This window comes from Marmota monax, unplaced genomic scaffold (genome assembly GCF_021218885.2).
Source record: "Marmota monax isolate L192 unplaced genomic scaffold, Marmota_monax_Labrador192_F-V1.1 WCK01_AAM20220418_F8-fsc00206, whole genome shotgun sequence".
Classification (NCBI taxonomy): domain Eukaryota; kingdom Metazoa; phylum Chordata; class Mammalia; order Rodentia; family Sciuridae; genus Marmota; species Marmota monax.
The window spans coordinates 1,533,542-1,547,682 of NW_026694490.1; the positions used below are offsets into that span (position 1 = coordinate 1,533,542).

Sequence of the window (14,141 nt, forward strand, 5' to 3'; positions counted from 1 at the left end):
TCTTTTAACTGCAGCAACAGGAGATTGGCACAGGCTCTAGTACATTTATATTATCACCCAGAGGCAGATGTTTTCTCCTTTTCTCTGGGGTTTAGAATTATGCAAATTAGGCATGAAAACAAAAGCTTGGCGAGGTGGGGGAGGATTGCACTTAAGAATCCAGCAAATTTTCAGAGCTAAGACATGTCAGTTTTACTAACAGCACCCTTGGCTACTTGCCAGTCTATTTAGAATTTGGCCACTCTTTGGAACGTTTTAGCCAAAACCCTGAAAGTCCATAAAGCTCCAGTCCTGGCTTCATTTTGCAAGTGGAGAAATCAAAGCGTATAATATGAGCTTTCAGTGTCTGTGGGCTAGTTTTGTGTCTTGATTTCTACCCTGTTTAGTCTTCCTTTAGCTGAAATCAACTGAAAAGGAAATTCTTCCCCAATTGCCTTCCAGGTACCCTCTCCTCCAGATATTATCTGGAGGGCAATAGGACCTAGGGAGGTTCAACCCTTCGCCCAAGGGAGACACACCTGCCTAACCGCGTGGGTTGAGCTAGTGTGGGAGCAAGCCACTTAGCTAGTTAGGGAGGGTGGGGGTAGAAGTGGGTGCCTTCTGCTCCTGGGGAGAGGAAAGCTTTGGCTCCCTCCTGGGTCTGGGGTTCGTGCTGAGCAGTGCTTCTGAAGAGTGGTCCAAGCCCTCCTTGTCGCGCCTGTACACGGAGCATCCTTTGGCTGATTGACTTGGAACTCTCGGGCTTCTTTTTTTGGCCCCAGCCGTCCCTCCTATCTCGCCCGCCCCCGCCATCCAGGTGCTTTAGCTAGCGCCTGAAGCCACCGGACCTCTTGCGGCTTCAACTGCAGGCCAGACTAGACCCCGGCAGCCGACAGCGTCCAAGAGTTTGGCGACATCTGCCCGGCCGGTTTGGCGGCTTGCACCTTATGCCTTTCACTAGCAAAGTTTCTGGGTGGAGAAGCCCCTCCATCCTTTGCTTGATTCCAGTAGCAAGCGTGCAGTGCTTCTCTCCCTAGTGATTGAGCTTGGGGACGAGTGCTGACATTACTCCTGCCCCCAGCCCGGCTGTCTTGGAGGCGGGGCCTGGGGAATCCGTAGAGCTACCTGGAGAACCTTTGATTTGGCGCGGATCCTGAGAGAGCACCGGTGAACAAATGAGAGGGCGAGCTAAGAGCCATAACCTAGAAGTAGCTAAGGAACCATGGCGCTGAACCCAATCCTCCAGGGAACGCTCAGACTGCGCCCTTTCTTCTGCTCTGGCTCAATTTGCTACTGAATTGAGAGGGCACACTGCTCAGAATATCTCCCGGGGAGCTGCTAGCAGTGTCTTGACAGAGTGGCTCCCCTCCTGCCTGGAGCGGGGGTGCGAAAGGAGCCGCCATGGAAAACGCTGTTCCCATGTCTTTTCATACGCTTGGAATTGGACTCCAGACTCGGCGCTGGGATGCTTGCTTTTGCCTTGTCCAAATTTCTCAGCACATATATTGACGATTGGATTCTTGGGCCAATCAAGAATCAAGTTCAGAGTGGTCCTCTTGGACTCTTCATCCCAGACTCCACATCTAATTGGGTCTAGAAGACAGGAGTCTCTGGTTCTAATTAGTTGATCTCCATTCTGGAATTCAACTTGACAGAGCCCACTTGACTGTTACTTGGACTGCAGTGGCTACAGGTTTTGTTGGGGTGGGTGGAGTGGTGCTGTGAACACCAGACCACAACACTCAGAACCTCCACAATGGACAGAGTTTATGAAATTCCTGAGGAGCCAAATGTAGATCCAGTTTCATCTCTGGAGGAAGATGTCATCCGTGGGGCCAACCCTCGATTTACCTTTCCATTTGGTATCCTGTTCTCCACCTTTTTGTACTGTGGGGAGGCTGCATCTGCCTTATACATGGTTAGAATCTATCGAAAGAATAATGAAACCTTCTGGATGACATACACCTTTTCCTTCTTTATGTTTTCATCCATTATGGTCCAGTTGACCCTCATTTTTGTCCACAGAGATCTGGCCAAAGACAAACCACTGTCATTATTTATGCATCTAATCCTCTTGGGACCTGTTATCAGGTGAGCACTTTTTAAATCTCTACATACCCCCTCAAAACTTGTGCAGAGAAAGAGAAAACTAATATTCACAAGACTGATACTGTGCCTCTAATCTTTTTAAAAAATATTTATTTTTTAGAAGTACTTAGACACAATACCTTTATTTATTTTTATGTGGTGCTGAGGATCGAACCCAGGGCCTTGCATGTGCTAGAAGATCATTCTACCACTGAGCCACAATCCCAACCCCTGTGCCTCTAATCTTAATGACTCTCCCATTCCTTTCCATTCTTGGCTTCCCTGCCTGCCATCCAAAAAACTTATCTGGAACCTTAAGTGCCAAACTGATGAACATGTGGCATGTATTTGTGTTCCAAAACTGTAAATGATACCATCTAAGAGATTTCAATAAATTATGCATGATATTTGGATTTGGACTGTGGAAACTGATTTGAAACTAACAGATGTGGTCACCCAGTGCACACAGGCCAATAGCTGCAGAGTGTAATTTTTCCCCTGGTGCTGGGGATTGAACCCAGGGCCTTGGATATGCTAGACAAGTGCTCTACTACTGATTTACATACACCCCCTCCCAACCCAGAGTGTGTAATTTTAACTTTGTCTTTCAGACATTTTGTAAATGAAATGAAAGTTTTTCTTGCATCCCTCATATCCCACATTTATTTTCTTTACCTTGAGCTACTTAGGCTGCTGCTGTTGTTGCCATTTTCAAATTCTATAGTTATATGACATCTGGAAAATACCAAAATAGCTACCAGTGGTAATCTGGTACCCCAACCCAATGTAGTTCATTTTTCTCTGTCAGGTCATCAAATCTCTTGTTTATTTATTTATTTATATTCTGCAATAAAAGTACGCAGTTGAAAGGGGGCAAAGGAATCCATTGCTATCTGGATGCAGTAGCACAATGTAATAGAATCATGTGTTCCCATCTAGGTTGCTTTGAAGGGAAGATAATGTACTTAATTGTAGGGAGACAGGAATCTGTGTCAACAGTTTCATTTGGATACTGTGGGGTTTTCAAAGTAGACATTGCAAAACTTATGAGGTCAGGAGGGAGGAATGGACCAAGTTTGTCATGATTGCAAGAGAGACAAACACCTGCAGTCAGCGGAGAAATATGGGTCAGAGTGTTAATGTTGTAATTGGCTGGGAAGGTATCTCATCATTAAGAACTAAAAATAGGCTATGAAACTGGTTAAGGATGGAACTTCCCCCTTTATAAAAAAATTTATCTGTAAATACACATAATTTTACTGTAATTATTACCTTCAAAAAGCTTGAAAAAAATTTTACCAGTATGGTTTTAATGGAGAGGAATTGATTAGGCTCCATCACAGAAAATATGAGATATCTTAGAGTGGCCTGGAATTCAGGAGACCTGGAATCTAGTCCTCCTTCTGCCATTGACTAGTTGTGTGGCCTTGGTGAAATCTCAGAAGATGCCTTGGGCTTTAGTTCCCTCTTTTGTAAAATAGATTGTCTAAGCTAGATCACGAATCCTAAATTCTTGCAGGAACCAGGCAGGTAATTTAATGATTGATGTAGAGCAAGTATGAGAAAACCAGTAGTCTCACGTGTGATGATAAATGAAAACAAAGTCTCATTGTTAGAGAAACGTTGGGAAGTATCATGGTAATCCAGTCTGTGACCTGCCTATAGAGGAGGCAGCCACTCTACAACTCCAGTCCATTATCCATGTGAGGATTCAGAGCCAGTATTGCCAGATCCCCTAATTTTTCAGGAGAATTTCCCAATGCACGATTTTATATGAAATGTCATGACTTTAAATATTGGCAACTGACTTAAAACAAACAACATTGTACAGTCCAAACTACATGTATTGGTCAGAAATGACTCAGCTGACTATATATAATCTTTGGATTGGGTGGTCTAAAGGTATTTTCCAGTTCTAAATTTTTGAAGTTATAAAGGAAGACCTCATCTTGAACTTGGAACCAAGAAATTTTAAGATGTCACTAGAGGAGCAGGGGAACCATTCTTCTGTCCCTTTTCAAATACAATATATTAAGATCCAGAATTCTCAAGAAGCAAATTTCAGTGAGTAGCCAGACCCCAGGTTTCTTTTTGTTTTTCAGATCCCAGTTTTGACTTTTGCTTGTGACTTCCTAAGCTTCTTTGATTTGGACCCTCTGTATTCACTGTTTTTCATTTTTGTTGTTTAGCTTCCACTAAGAATAATTAAAAAATATTTTTAGCCTCAATCACTTAAACCCACAGCAGGGAAAAGTAATTGAAAACTCATAAATTATATTCTTTCTTTTAAGAGAGAGAGAGAGAGAGAGAGAATTTTTTAATATTTATTTTTTAGTTTTCGGCGGACATAACATCTTTATTTGTATGTGGTGCTGAGGATCGAACCTGGGCCATACGCATGCCAGGCGAGCACACTACCGCTTGAGCCACATCTCCAGCCCATAAACTATATTCTTTATATGCTTATATTCAAGGCCAATTACTTTTTACTAATCAAGTAGGAACCTGATTAGTGCTATCGAGCACATGAAGGTGTTTGTAGGGACTGACTCCGTTACATGAAATCCAAACATTCTTCTGGAAATGAAAATGTACTCTGGTTTACTGAAGCTTATAAGCAAGGCAAACACCCTATTTCAAACCAGCCTTGAGAAGAGAAGAATAGCCTGGTGTGATAGCAAACGCCTGTAATCCCAGTGGCCTGGGAGGCTGAGGCAGGAGGATTGGGAGTTCAAAGCCAGCCTCAGCAACTTAGTGAGGCCTTAAGCAACTCAGAAAGACTCTGTGTCTAAATCAAATATGAAAAAGGGCTGGGATGTGGCTCTGTGGTTAAGTGCCCCTGGGTTCAATCCCTGATACCAAAAAAAAAAAAAAAAAAAAGCATAAATAAAGAGTAATAGTTTATTCCACAATAGTGTGGATGGACTTGGGTTAAAATCTAAAATCTTTTGTGGAAAAGGCATTTTGATTTGTCTTATAGTGATAATGTCTTATCACTATTTCAAGAATGATAGATTTTCATTTCATTTCATTTCATCATGTTCCCTAATTAGGAAGAGATATTGCTTTTTTCTTTTTTATTCTTTCCCAGGTCTTTGAGTTTGTCTCTAGAATGTGGGAAGTTTCTGGCTACACACTTTGAATTGGTACACCTGAATCAATCTCTGGGCGATCCTGTGGAGAATGGCAGTCAGTGCATGTTTCAAACCTTCCTACTGGGGGATAAAGACTAGAGAGCATATAAATCTCTAAGCTTGTCTTTCATCTATTTTTCTGTTAAATCTTATTGGTGCTATTATCCTCTCCTTCTGTCATTTTCACCCTGTATTCTTTGTTTTCCTTTTTATCCTTTCATTTACTCAGCAAATATTTATCAAATTCCCACTATGTGATAAGGCCTTTGAGCAAGATAAATACAACCCCTGCCCTCAGTCTATTGGGGAAGATGTCTTAATTTCCACCACAAATGTTCTTACTTGTCATTAAAAAAAAAAAAAAAAATAGCCCGCAGCTTCCATTGAGTTTAGAATGAATGGGGGAAGTGGTAACTCAGGTGTTCCAAAACAAGATGTTCTAGTTATTTCTCATCTATTCACCACTTCAGAACTACTAGAGACTTCTGATATAATGGGGGAGATGAGAGAGATACAGCAGGAAATGTCTTATCACTATTTCAAGAGTGATAGATTTTCATAAGGATATTTTCTTCTTCATAAAGAAGTAATCAGGTTTAAAAGGCTATTGTTTTCAAACAGGTCTCATGACACAACAAAGGCACTTTCTTGAAAAAACAGAATTTGAGACCCCAATTATAGGGCTGAATGACTTGAAAAAAGAATGCTTGGGGCTGGGCTCAGTGGTAGAGTGCTTGCCTAGCATTTGAAAGGCACTTGGTTCAATCCTCAGCACCACATAAAAATAAATAAAATAAAGGTATTGTGTCCATCTACAACTAAAAATATATTTTTTCTACCCCTACAGCTAAAAATAAAAAACAAAACAAAAAACCCAAACCAGGGCCTTTTGGAACCTTCACCTTTTTCTCTGAATAAAACATTTCCTCAAATCTATTTTTTTTTTTTTTTGGTACTATGGATTAAGCCCAGGGGCGAGTCACCTCCCCAGCCACGTGTGTGTGTGTGTGTGTGTATATATATATAAATAAATAAATATATAAATATATATATATATATATATATATATATATATATATATATAGAGAGAGAGAGAGAGAGAGAGAGAGAGAGAGAGTGAGTCTCACAAAGTTGCTTAAGTCTTTGCTAAATTGCTGAGTCTGTCTTTGAACTCACCATCCTCCTGCCTCAGCCTCCAATGCAGGCCTGTTCTTAAGCAGACAAAACAATTTCCTGTCTTCCAAGAAGTACTTCTGAAATGGTGTTGTTAGGTTAGTAGATTAGACCAAACAGAAATGGATTTAGACTCACATAATTTGTAGAAGGTCTGACCAATCCTTTTTTTTAATATTTATTTTTAACTGTAGTTGGACACAATACCTTTATTTTATTTATTTATTTTTATGTGGCGCTGAGGATCGAACCCAGGGCCTCGCACGTGCTAGGCAAGCTCTCTACAGCTGAGCCGCAAGCCCAGCCCCATGACCAATCCTTTGACTCACCAGAAATGAGCAGAAGAGAGTAAAAAGCAAAAAGTAGCATAACCTCCCCAAATTTCCCTCCTTGTTACAACCTCCCTTCCCAGGACAGCTTTAGTTAAGTTCCCATGATGCTTTACTCCTGCAGGTGTTTGGAGGCCATGATTAAGTACCTCACACTGTGGAAGAAAGAGGGGCAGGAGGAGCCCTATGTCAGCCTCACCAGAAAAAAGATGCTAATAGATGGCGAGGAGGTGCTGATAGAATGGGAGGTGGGCCACTCCATCCGGACCCTGGCTATGCATCGCAATGCCTACAAACGTATGTCACAGATCCAAGCCTTCCTGGGCTCAGTGCCCCAGCTGACCTATCAGCTCTATGTGACCCTGATCTCTGCAGAGGTCCCCCTGGGTAGAGGTGAGTGGGGTCAGGAGAGGGGAGGGATCCACTTAAATCAAGGGTCTTAGAAGTTTAGCCTTGAGCTGTCCAATATACTGGCCACTAGCTTCATGTGACAATTTCAATGAGAATTAAATAAGATTAGAAATATACTGGTTCAGTAATACTGGCCACATTTCAAGTTTTCAATAGCCATGTAGGTTAGTGACTATTGTTTTGAATGGCACAGATTTAGAATATTTCCATTATCACAGAAAATTCTGAACAGCACTAGTAGTTAAAAAATTTAGGGAGTCAGGCATCTTAGGCCTGCCTGATTTTTAAGTTGGAGCAAACTGTTTAAACTAAAAATGTTACAGATAAACCCTACCTGGCCTCAAAAGAAGCTAGTAACACCAACAGTCAGTAGGATATTTTCCTTTGTTCAGAGTGTTTAAATTATGATGTTAGTTGTTTTGTTTGTTTAGGGATGGCCATCTTTAGGAAGAGGTTCCCAAATATTACTGATCATCAGAATCATGTGGTAAGGTTCTTTTTAAAATCACATTTCCTCCCCAGATCTGAATTAACCCCAGAATGTGGGAAGGTCAGGAATCTGCATTTTTATGAAGTACCTTAATTGATTCTGAGCAGCCTGATTTGGGAACCACTAATTTAATCATTTTCTCCCAATGTCAGTGAAGAGAAAGCAAAAGGGTATGGGATGAATACTGAGGAGAATCAGACCTGGGTTCAAGTTCTGACCCTTGCTGTAATCTTTGGAGGAAGTTATAAAGCAGTCACTGTCTTAATTTTTCACTTGTAAAAAAATGGATCCTGAGATGAGTAAGACCTCCAGCAGAGGATGAAATGTGAGTCAGTGTTTTCAAAGTCAAGATAAAGTGCTGTTAATGAGTTTTAACAGCCTGTGATTTGCTTCATCTGCTTGGACAGAAGCTGGTATGGGTGTGGGTACAGCTTTGGATCATTATTTTTTTTTTTATTATTTTGTGTTGATCCTGCTTGGCAAAGTCCCCTGTCTCAAATGCAAGGAGAACTAATTCCACTGAGAACATTTCATAAAGTTCTATTGGTTCTGAAGCTTTTCATATACATAGAATTGACAGTAGTTTCAGGGAAATGATGATGGTTTTTCTCTTGAGAATTTTGAGGGTCATGAAATCTTCCAATTAAGATACATACATATACTACAAAAGTAATACATGTGCAAAGTGATTGACCTATAGACAATTGTATATACACAGGAATTTTCCAGAAAGCTATGAAAGATATTACCTCTGAAGAGTGGGAATGACAAATTAGCAGACTTTTATTTTTACTTCAGTATGGCTTGAAATTTTTGCCAAGATCATGTACTATTATTTTTAGTCATTTTTTAAATTATAAAAATAGGACTAGCTATAGTAAATTCAAAATAAACAATAGATATAAAATAGGAAATGTAAATTCACTCCCCCAAAGTAATCTGTTAGCCATTCAATATGTATCATTCCAGATTTTTTACTATGTAAATATAAACATACAACGTATATGTACATGTTTTTGCCAAAAATGGACTGTATTAAACATGTTTTTCAGTGATATCGTCCTCAAAACTATGCTATTTTTCAATAGTTATTTATACATACATGTATAAGTATATAAAATATATTTCTCTTGTATGAATTGGAACATTCTTTTTCATTTCCCTAATTTTCTAAAGTTTCTAATTTTTCACAATTTTTTTCCAATTACAAATTATGCTACCGTTAACATCTTTATAAACATCTATGTATGTGAATTAAACTTTGTACAATAAATATATGGCATTAGGATTTCTGGATGAAAGAAAATGTGTTTAGAATTTTATTGATGCTACCAAATAACTCTCTGAAAAGGGGTTTATGAATTTATACTCCCATTCACAGTATATAAAAGTATCTGTTTCCTCATATCTCAAACTAAATATTTATTTTTATAATTATAAGTAACTGGCTTTTAAAATAATTGGCTTTCTTTGTGGCTATAGCTAAGTATCTTTTATGTTTGCTCCTTGTATGTGTTCTTTGAATTGCTAATTACATATTTTGCTCACTTTTTCTAGTGGATTGTTTATCTTTCAAATTAATTTGTAGGAGCTATTTACTTATTCTAGCATTAATTCTTTTTTTTTTTTGCTATGCACACAAACATGTGCATACATGTTTGTATATTTTTGTGTTTAAAATACACACATTTTCTATGTGCATATACGTATCACACATGTGCAATACCCTACACTTAATGTGCACAATATACTTTGCTATGTCTTCTGGTATTGTGAATTATTACATTTTTATGTATTCAGATTCTTTATTGCTTATAGATTTTGTGTCTTTCTTACAAGAAAGGCCTTTTAGAATCTTAGCTGATAGAGTAATTTACTCATCTTCCAAATATATTAGTGTCTAATATAAATTTGTCAATTTCCCCACCAAAGAATAAAGCAAAGCAAAATAATAACCAAAAAAATCACATTTCATGGAGATTCTGATTGAAATTGCAGTAAATTATTCAAGTTATGGGATGTTCACAGGATCAATCAAATTCATATAGGAAGATGATAAATCTCCATTTCATTAAATGTTTTAATTATGTAGTTTTCTCACCATAGGTCTTGAACTTTAAAAAAATTTTATTAATTTATTTTTATTGTTTTCATTATCAATGGACCTTTGTTTTATTTATTTATATGCAGTGCTGAGAATCGAACCCAGTGCCTCACACATGATAGGCAAACACTACACCACTGAGGCACAACTCCAGCCCAGGTCTTGAACATTTTAAAGCTTATTTCTAGGTGTTCTTTCAGTTTTAAAATATTAGTTTTTTTTAACTTTTATTTATTTTTATGTAGTGTTGAGGATCGAACTCAGTGCCTCATACATGCTAGGCAAGCGCTCTACTACTGAGTTCCAACCCCACCCCTTAAATGCTAGGTTTAAGTGCAAGGACAGAGCACTGGTAAAGTAAATGTACATACTATAAATTTTAAATGGTGGGGGGGTGGGGGGTGGAGAGAGTAGAAAGACAGAAACTAGCAGATAGCTTTTATTAGGTTTCAGGCATTTCTCTAAGCAATTTACATGTAATTATTTCATTTCATCTTCAAAACAGTTCTTCAAGGTTATTATTAACCCCTTCTTATGAATGAGGAAACAGACTCTGAGAGGTTAAGAAAATTCCCCAAGGTCTTATAAGTAGTAGATGGCAAAGATTGGATGGAAATTCAGGATGTGTGCCTCCAGAGCCTATGTTTCTAACTATAGCAGCATTTTGATCTCTTATGGCATGAATCTATTTGTAGGGAGACATATGGAAAATGTTTTTCCATTTATTGGAAGCATCAGGTTTCCTTCCTTCTATTGTACTACTTTCAATAAATGAGTTCTAATTTAAGAGAAGGCATTAGACACTTGACACTTGGCTCAATGTATAGCTGATGTTCCCATGTCCACAAAGAGTATCATTTCCTGAGGATAGGAATGAGAGTGGTTTAGAAATACAAAAGTACTAGGTTGGGCTCAGTGGCACATGTCTGTAATCCTGGCAGTTTGGGCGGCTGGGGCAGGAGGATCGCAAGTGTGAAGCCAGCCTCAGCAATTCAGTGAGGCCCTAAGCAACTTAGTAAGACCCTATCTCAATATAAAATATAAAAGGGGGGCAGTGTTGCTCAGTGGTTAATCTCCAGTACAAAAAAAGAAGAAATTTAAGAGTAGCCACTTCGAGAGTCTCCCACTCTATTCTTTAAGATTCCAACACTACTTATTAGTTGAAGAAAATTCTTAGAAATGAAAGCTGTATTTTCTTTTGTATTTTCATGGGGAAGGCTTCACTTTTCTTGAAGATTAACTTGATATACTATGGCTCAAGTTTCTCTGGATCCATTATTTTTATAGGAAGAGAAAACTACAGATTTTCTTTTGGGGGAATACTCCTTGAACCTTCCACTTTTCTTGAGAGCACTAAACCCCGCCCCTCACCCCTGCATCCCAGTAATCAGTATACTTTAACCAAAAAAAAAAAAAAGATAAGCAGAGGGCCACCTGTATGGTCTATAGTTAAGGAAGGTTAGGGAGCATTCTGCCTTTCTTGGCCCCTACTTTAACATCTAGTGCTATGGATGCCATGGACTGGGAAACAGAGTTTTAATGTTTTTGAACCACTCTACTGGAAGTTCAGAGATTCCTAATGTATACTAACAAATAGGAGTGATGAATTGGCATTGCTGATGACAAATACAAGCAACTCTAGACTATCTCATGAATTGGGAAACTGAGGAACATAGATATTCAATGATTTCACAAGCTCATACACAGCTGAACCAAGGACTTCTAGGTATTTTATACTGCTTCTCTAAACTCAAAATTCTTCATTAATTCCACACACATTTATTGTGCATCAACCATGTTCTAGTCAGTATGTTAGGCTCTGAGGATACAGTAGTGGATAAAATAGATATGATCTCCTCTGCCCTCATGAAATATTTAGTATACTTTTTGACACATGCAACTGGAGTTAAATATTCTAGAAGTCCGCACAAAGAAGATTTGCTCCTTGAAGAAAATATACATCAAAGAAGGGACTTCAATTAGAAAATACATTCTCTGAGTCTCCTAAGCTTGGATTTTTTTTTCAGAAAGTTTATTTATTTATTTATTTCCCTCATACAGTTTTTGCTCAGAAGCCTGCTCTGTTAGATAGTCCTACCTGGAACCTTTATATGTCCTTTTCTTATATTAGTGACTTCTCAGTGTTTTAAGACCTACTCTTTTTAAAAAAGCTTAGTTTGTACATTTATGATTATTAATGTATTACAGTATATGTTTATACTGAGCTACACTCCCAGCCCTCACTTTGATTTTGATTTGCTTTTCCCTGATGATTAGTGATATTGAACACCTTTTCATGTATCTCTTGGCCATTTGGTCTTCTTTGCAAACATGTCTATTCAGGTGCATGTTATTTGTTTGCATAGCTGTTATCATACATTAATTTACTCTTAGGTGAGGCTCTGAAGTCCTACCTATCATCTCTGGACCTCTGGGTCTGAGTACAGGTTTTATACCAACATTGACTGCTTGCCTCTCCCCCCCCTCCCCCGTTCCTTGTTTTGTTTTATTTTTACAGCTGTGCTAATGGTCTTTTCCCTGATGTCTGTAACCTATGGGGCTACCCTCTGCAATATGTTGGCTATCCAGATCAAGTATGATGACTACAAGATTCGCCTTGGGCCACTAGAAGTCCTTTGCATCACCATCTGGAGGACATTGGAGATCACTTCCCGCCTCATGATTCTGGTGCTCTTCTCGGCCACCTTGAAGTTGAAGGCTGTGCCCTTCTTAGTGCTCAACTTCTTGATCATCCTTTTTGAGCCTTGGGTTAGGTTCTGGAGGAGTGGTGCCCAGATGCCCAATAATATTGAGAAAAATTTCAGCCGTGTTGGCACCCTGGTGGTGCTGATTTCAGTCACCATCCTCTATGCTGGCATTAACTTCTCTTGCTGGTCAGCTTTGCAGTTGAGGTTGGCAGACAGAGATCTTGTTGACAAAGGTCAAAACTGGGGACATATGGGCCTGCACTATAGTGCGAGGTTGGTAGAGAATGTGGTCATGGTCTTGGTTTTTAAGTTTTGGGGAGTCAAAGTGTTGCTGAATTACTGTCATTCCTTGATTGCCCTGCAGCTTATTATTGCTTATCTGATTTCCATTGGTTTCATGCTACTTTTCTTCCAGTACTTGCACCCATTGCGCTCACTCTTCACCCATAACGTAGTAGACTACCTCCACTGTGTCTGCTGCCATCGGCACCATCACCGAAGGGCTGAGAACTCAGAGCCAAGCTTTGAGGCTGAAACAAGACAAAGCATTGTCTGATTCTATCTTCTGGGAATCATGGGATGGTTTGGGGGTTGCCAAGATCAACTCTGAAATTGAAGGAGAAGGTGAGGCTCATGGATGAGTACTCAACAGAACATTTTCTTGAGTATTCTGGTAAGTCTATCAGAAGAGTGACCCCCAAATAGGTTTTACTTCTTGGAGATTTACTGCTATGTTTGGAAACCAGGAGTGGAATAGTCAGAAATATTGTCCACACCCCTTCTACCCAGGTCAGTTGAGATAACTGACCTCTAAGCACCTTAGGCTCTCTGTGACTTTGCAGGTCTGCTTGTTTGCTTGGGGCAAAAGAGTTTGCCCAAAAGGTGCTGAAGACTCAGAATCTCACTAGAATATATCCTGCTGAACAGATTATGTGGCAGCTTACTAGCTATGGATTCCTCTCAGGAAACCCTCTGACTATTGTGGAACCTACAGATATGAATGTGACTAGAATCTTTTAACTCCAATGAGAAGCTCTGACCAAGAAGAAAAGCCCTACCGTTAAAAGTGCTGCTCCCCCGATGTATTAGATCTCTATTAGGATTTTACTAATGGCCATTCACAGGTCATTTGAAGTGGCCTTTCATAGGTACACCTTGAGGAGGGAGTGCAGGGTAGGGTTCCTTCAGGATGTAAGCCAGAATGACTCTTTTCTCAGGAACCTGCTTGGGCATCCAGTTTGTCAAGTGGAATGGTTGAGTGAAATCTCTTACTTATTGCCTCATTAACAGGGATTCCCTCTAACCCAGCTTTTCTGTGCTCTTGTCATTTTACTGTTTGATGTAGGCCTCAGGGAATCTGAAATGTAATTGAAACTGTTTCTCTATATGAAAGAAATGAAGACTTCTTTGTGTCTGCTACTGTCCTGGGTATTTCATTGATCTGTGGTTTGCATTTTAGGACAGGAGAAAGAGAAAGTAACAATGGCTGGGTTATCACCTTCATGTTGCTTGGGGTTGGGATGGGTGGCTAACACTCCAAAGTAGAGTGAACATAGAGAAGGGAAACCAGATAACATTAAATTACCACTGGTACTTGTTTTTGTTTGCAGGACTTTACTTTCTAACAAGGAATATGGGTTTCTCAACCCCTCTGACCATTCTCAGAACCAGTGAATGAATTCATACCTCCCTTTCTCATGTATCTCAATGTTTACCTTTCATGTT

The 14,141-nt window shown here is 39.4% G+C and overlaps 1 protein-coding gene across 2 annotated transcripts; it reads left to right on the forward strand.

Moving 5' to 3' along the window:
- The first annotated feature begins 606 nt into the window (after nt 1-606).
- Xkrx (XK related X-linked) lies at nt 607-13,835 on the forward strand. 2 transcript variants are annotated; one of them, XM_058571264.1, is made up of 4 exons: nt 1,767-1,897; nt 2,005-2,070; nt 6,828-7,096; nt 12,227-13,835. In XM_058571264.1, exons 2-4 carry the CDS (start codon nt 2,039-2,041, stop codon nt 12,970-12,972), a joined length of 1,047 nt encoding a protein of 348 aa, XP_058427247.1. In that variant the 5' UTR covers nt 1,767-1,897; nt 2,005-2,038; the 3' UTR covers nt 12,973-13,835. The 2 variants fall into 2 exon arrangements, with proteins under 2 accessions (XP_046275119.1, XP_058427247.1); XM_046419163.2 differs by having other exon boundaries at nt 607-2,070.
- Nucleotides 13,836-14,141: the final 306 nt, after the last annotated feature.

What these genes read in the sequence shown, in the direction of transcription:
- Xkrx (XM_046419163.2), top strand. Translation starts at nt 1,736, where the DNA reads ATGGACAGAGTTTATGAAATTCCTGAGGAGCCAAATGTAGATCCAGTT. An exon ending in CTCTTGGGACCTGTTATCAG is followed by an intron (nt 2,071 to 6,827) that starts GTGAGCACTTTT and finishes TTACTCCTGCAG; the next exon opens with GTGTTTGGAGGCCATGATTA. An exon ending in AGAGGTCCCCCTGGGTAGAG is followed by an intron (nt 7,097 to 12,226) that starts GTGAGTGGGGTC and finishes TTATTTTTACAG; the next exon opens with CTGTGCTAATGGTCTTTTCC.